At 75.7% G+C, this 5742-nt stretch overlaps 1 protein-coding gene across 1 annotated transcript in view; it reads left to right on the top strand.

Moving 5' to 3' along the window:
• Positions 1 to 3789: 3789 nt before the first annotated feature.
• PLEC (plectin) overlaps positions 3790 to 5742 on the top strand; it is a 46853-nt gene continuing 44900 nt past the window's right edge. Inside the window, exons 1-2 of the mRNA XM_074145496.1 lie at positions 3790 to 4202; positions 4260 to 4291. Coding sequence (XP_074001597.1) covers positions 3790 to 4202; positions 4260 to 4291 — 445 coding nt within the window. The remainder of the gene's footprint in view (positions 4203 to 4259; positions 4292 to 5742) is intronic.

Raw genomic sequence — 5742 nt, forward strand, 5'->3', positions numbered from 1 at the left:
ATGCTATGGGGCAGACCCCCGTGCCGTGGGGCAGACCCCCATCCCGTACTTCAGACCCCCCATGCCATGGCTCAGACCCCCATCCCGTATGTGAGACCCCCCAGCTATGGGTCAGACCCCATGCTGTGGGGCAGAGGGGTGTGGGGCAAAGGGGGAGCAGCAAGGCTGGGGGGGGACGCACCCCCAGTGCCCCCCAGCGTGCGACACCGGGGCTTCGTGTGGGGCTGTGGGGCCGGTGCCGGTGCCGTGGGGCTGGCCCCCGAGCTGCCCCCCCGGTGAGGGTGGGTGCGGGCGCCGAGCCCGGGGTTGGGGGGGACGCGGGGGGGACGCGGGGGGGTCACTGGCGCGTCACATCGTCACGTCGCAGGGGGGTCGCGGGGGGTCACTGCGGCGGGCGCTGACGCGGCGTTTCCCGCTGGCACCGGGGGGTGCGGGGGGGGGGAGGGGGGCGATGTCCGGGGGGGGGGACGCTCATGGGAGGGTACCCCAGTGTCCCCACGCTCCTGTCCCCCAACTCGTGTCCCCCCCAGTCATGTCCCCCCACCTGTGTCCCCCAACTCGTGTCCCCCCATTGTGTCCCCAACTCGTGTCCCCCACTCGTGTCCCCCCACGTCTGTTCCCCGCTCGTGTCCCCCCTCTCTCCTGTCCCCCCGCTTGTGTCCCCCCAGTCGTGTCCCCCAAGTCGTGTCCCCCACTTGTGTCCCCCCGTCATGTCCCCCACTTGTGTCCCCTCACCTCTGTTCCCTGCCTGTGTCCCCCCACTTGTGTCCCCCACCTGTGTCCCCCCAATCATGTCCCCCCATTCATGTCCCCCCCACTTGTGTCCCCCCAACTTGTGTCCCCCCTCGTGTCCCCCCCTCTCCTGTCCCCCCACTTGTGTCCCCCATTCGTGTCCCCCCCAATCATGTCCCCCCACTCGTGTCCCCCCAACTTGTGTCCCCCCACTCGTGTCCCCCCCCTCATGTCCCCCCCACTCGTGTCCCTCTCAGTCTTGTCCCCCCCAATCATGTCCCCCCACTCGTGTCCCCCACCTGTGTTCCCCCCTTCATGTCCCCCCACTCATGTGTGTCCCCCCCCCCCGCTGAGGGGGACCGGGTGCCGGCTGGGGACAGCGGGGTGGGGGACATGGGGGGGGCAGGAGGTGGCTGCAAGGGGCGGGGGGGGGGCACACACACGTGTCCCCCCTCCCACGGGGAACGCGGGGAGGCGCGGGGAGCACCCCCGGGGTCCCCTGAGCTGTCACCCCCCGCACCCCCCCCCGCCTGTCCCCCCCCCCCGCCGAGGGGGACCGGTCGGTGCCGGCGCCGGGAGCGCTGTCTGTCTGTCTGTCTGTCTGTCTGCCGGGCCCGGCCCCCCCCGGGCCCCCCCCGGGGCTGTGGGGTGGGGACCGTGCCGGGGGGGGGGGGAAGGTGGGGTGACTCGGGGTGACATCGCTCCTGTCGCCCTCCCTGCCCGGGGGGGGGCGCGGCTGGGTGGCACGGGGGCCGGGGGGGCTGTGTGTGTCCCCCCCCCCAGCACCGGGGGGGCTGTGGCTCGGGGGGGGCCCTGCCCTGCGCTGTCCCGGGGGGGGGTGGGGGCTCTGCTCCCTCCCCGCTGTCCCCCCCCCATCAGAGGAATGGGGAAGCGGGTCCCCTCCCGGCTGCTGTCACCCCTTCCTGCGGTTTTGGGGCCCGCGGGGGGTGCCCCCCCCCCCGTGTAAGGGGGGCTGGGGGCTCTGCACTCCCCCCCCCCCCCCCGGTAAATCCCAGCGCGCCCCATGGCCGGGGACGGGGTCCCCAAGGGCACAGTGTCCCCCAGCCCCCCCGGGGGGGTCCCTGCCGCGGGGCTGGGGGGGCCATGGCAGCCCGGGCGGGGGGGGGCCCCTCGGTGTGGGGGGACCCCCCGGCGTGGGGGTCGCTTTGCCGTGGGGCCCGCTCCCCCCGGGGGTGTCGGGGGGTGCACGTGGGGACGGGCCCCCCCAGGCCCCCCCCCGTGTCCCTCCCGCTCTTGGCACCGGCGGTGGCACGTGGCCGGCGGAGGAAAGAAGCCTGGTGCCCCCCCCCCCCCCCCCCCCGGATTGTGGGGACCCCCCCGGTGCCGGGGCCCCCATGGTGGGGGTGCTGGGGGTCCCCGGCCGGGGTCCCCGCGGTGGCTCGGGGGGGGGGGGCCGGCGGGGGGTTGCCGATCCGGGGGGGGGCACCGGGGGTGGCAGCTGCCTCGTCCCCACCTGCCGGCCCTGGGGGGGCTCCGGGGGGGTCACAGCGCCGGCTGCTGCCCCCGGGACGTAGGGGGGGGCCGTGGGGATGTAGGGGGGGCTGTGGGGTTCCCCGGGGGCTGCCTCCCGCCCCCCCCCCGGCACAAACCGGGGCGGGAGCAGAGCAAATATTGACGTTGGTGGGATGTGGCCGATGGGGCCCTGCCCCCCCCCGCCACACCCTGCCCCCCCCCGCACCCCCCTGCACCCCCCTCTGCACTGCACTGCACCCCCTGCCCCCCCTGCACCCCCCGCACCCACCCCCCCTCCCCCCCCCTCCCGCACCCGGCGCTGATGCGGATGCTCCCGTGGGGGGGGGCCGCGGGGGCCACGTCCTCGGGCAGGTGGTGGCCACCCCCGGTCCCCCCCCCCCGGGGCTGAAGGTCGCTTGTTCCCCCCCCCGGGGGGTGGAGGGGGGGGTCCCGGGGTGCGGGGCGGGGCGTGTCCCCGGGGGTTCCCACGGGTGGGGGGGGGGCGGCGCGTCCCGCCCCGGCGGGGGGAGGGTGGAGGGGGGGGGGCCGGGGAGGGGCCGGTGAGTCAGGGCTGGGCCGGGCGGCGGGTCCCGGCCCCCCCGGCCCCACGGTCCGGCCCCCCCCCCCCCGTCCCCCCCCTTTTCCCGGCCCGGGGGTGGAGCTGCCGCCCGTCTGCAGGCAGCCAGCGCCGAGCCGCGCTCTGCCGGGCCGTACCGGGCTGGACTGGGCTGGACTGGGCTGGACTGGACCATACTGGGCTGGACTGGACCATACTAGGCTGGACTGGACCGGACTGGACCGTACTGGGCTGTACGGGGTCATACTGGGCTGTATTGGACCATACTGGGCTGTACCGGACCATCCCGAGCCGTGCCGTGCCGGGTCGTACCAAGCTGTGCTGAGCTGTGCTGGACCATACTGGGCTGTGCTGGGCCATACTGGGCTGTGCCAAACCGTGTTGGCCCATCCTGAGCCGCGCCGTGCTGTGGTGAGCCGTGGTGAGCCGTGCCAGACCGTGCCGTGCCGAGCCGTGCCAAAGGGTGCCAGTCCATCCTGAGCCGTGGTGAGCCGTGCCAGACCGTGCCGAGTCGCGCCGAGCCGTGCCAAGCGCTGGTGAGCTGTGTCACACCGTACCGTGCCGAGCCGTGCCAGACTGTACCGTGCCGTGCCAAAGGGTGCCCGTCCATCCTGAGCCGTGCCAGACCATCCCAAGCCATACCGAGCCGTGCCAAAGGGTGCCGGTCCATCCTGAGCCGTGCTGAGCTGTGCCGAGCATCCCGAGCCGTGCCTATCCGTGCCGAGCCGTGCCAGAGCATCCCGATCCGTGCCCATCCGTGCCGAGCCGTGCCGAGCCGTGCCAGAGCATCCTGATCTGTGCCCACCCGTGCCGAGCCGTGCCGAAGGGTGCCAGCCCATCCTGATCTGTGCCCGTCCGTGCCGAAGGGTGCCAGTCCATCCCAGTCGGTGCCAAGGCCGTGCCGAGCCGTGCCAGTCCATCCCGAGCCGTAGCGAGCCGTGCCAGGCCCCACCGCCCCGTAGCCGCCCCGTAGCCGCGCCGAGGGGGCCGGGGGCCGGCGGGGCGCCATGGTGGCGGGGATGCTGATGCCGCTGGAGCGGCTGCGGGCCATCCTGGAGCTGCTGTTCCGCGAGGGCGTGCTGGTGGCCGAGAAGGACCGGCGGCCGCGGCGCTGCCACCCGCAGCTGCCCGGCGTGCCCAACCTGGCGGTGCTGCGAGCCATGGGCTCCCTGCGCGCCCGGGGGCTGGTGCGGGAGACCTTCGCCTGGCGCCACTTCTACTGGTACCTGACGGACGACGGCGTCGCCCACCTGCGCCGCTTCCTGCGCCTGCCCCCCGAGATCGTGCCCCTCTCCCTCCAGCGCCACCGCAGGGCGCCCCCCGCCCCCCCGCCCCGCGCCGCCGGGGACGCCGGCACCGGGAGGGCACGTCCCGCCGGCGGGGACCGGCTCTACCGCAGGAAGGAGGAGGGGGAGCAGCGGCACCCGGAGCCCCTCGCCGCCCGCAGGGGGGGGGTCCCAGACGCCCCCCCCCCCAGCCCGTTCCGGCCCCAGGTACCGAGCGGAACCCGCGGGGACCCCCCCGGATGGGTGGGAGGAGGGTCCCCAGCGCTGGGTGACACCCGGGTCGGGGGGAGCACTCGACCCTTTTACTCCCGGTGGGGGGGGGGTTGCAGACATGAGGGGGGGGTCCCAGACACACACCCCCCCCAGCCCATCTGGGCTTCAGGTACTGACCAGAACCCACGTGGACCCCCCGGATGGGTGGGAGGAGGGTCCCCAGCCCTGGGGGGGGGGGCATCTGCTCCTGGGGGGGGCTGTGCAGACATGAGGGGGTGTCCCAGCCGCCCCCCCGGCCCATCCCAGCCCCAGAACCCCCAGGGACCCCCCAGCTGGGTGGGAGGAGGGTCCCCAGCCCTGGGTCCCCCCCCGGCTGGGGAGGGGGCACCCGAACCCTTGTGCTCCCTGGGGGGCTGTGCAGATGTGGGGGGGGGGGCGGTTGGGACACCCCCAGTCTGCCCCGGCCCCAGCTACTGAGCACCCACGGGGGGGTGGTCCTGTGCCGGGACCCCCTGGTTGGGTGGGAGCGGGGTCCCCAGCCTTGGGGGGGGGGGGGGCACCTGAACGCTTCTGCTCCCGGGGGGGGCTCTGCAGCCCCCAGCCCCGAGCTGATGGCACGTCCCCCCTCCCCATCCCTGTCCCCCCCAAGATCGGGGCAGCTGCAGCCCCTGGGGGGGGGGCGCAGGGACCACCGTGGCACAGTGCATCAATGGGGACCCCCTGGCCCTGGGGCCACGGTGGTCCCTGAGGGTGCGGGGTGGTCCCCGGGGGGGGGCAGAGTGCGGCAGGGTGGCACCCCGGGGTTGGGCAGGGGGCTGCTGGGGACCCTCGGTGCTGCCGGGGGTGTCACCGCTGCCGGCTCCTCCCCCCGGGGGGGCAGGGGGCTGCGCCGTGGGGTGATCGTGCTGGGGGGGTGTCTTTACTGTGGGGTGACCATGTCATGGGGTGGGGGGGCTGCGCCGTGGGGTGACCGTGCTGGTGGGGGGGGCGTGCCGTGGAGGGGCTGTAATGTGTGTGGGGGGGGGGGGGGGTCCGTGCCGTGGGGGGGCCGAGCCGTGGGGCGCTGCCCCCCGAGTTCCCCGCAGGGTGCGGACGGACGGACGGCGGCAGCTGGGGCTGCCGGTGGGGAGGGGGCTGCGGGGTGGTGCCCCCCCCTCCCCCTTCTTTTTCCGCCCCCCGTGACACGCGATCCCGACACACGATCATCGGCGGCAGCTGGAGCCGGGCGGGGGCTGCGGGGGGTCCCTTGTGTGTGTCCCCCCCCCGGGCGGGGCAGCTGCGGCGGCGCCCCGAGGCGGCGGTGAGGGCCCCCCCCCCCCCCCGCACCCCCCCGGCCGTGACTCAGCCCCGCAGCCCCTCCCGCTCCGATTTTCCAGCCCGAAGGCGCCGGCCCCGGTCGATGCCAGCGCCGTGAGTCACCGGGACGGCGCGGGAGGGGGATGGCGGGGGGGGGGGGGGGCA

Source organism: Numenius arquata, chromosome 3, assembly GCF_964106895.1.
Source record: "Numenius arquata chromosome 3, bNumArq3.hap1.1, whole genome shotgun sequence".
In the NCBI taxonomy this organism is placed as follows: Eukaryota; Metazoa; Chordata; class Aves; order Charadriiformes; family Scolopacidae; genus Numenius; species Numenius arquata.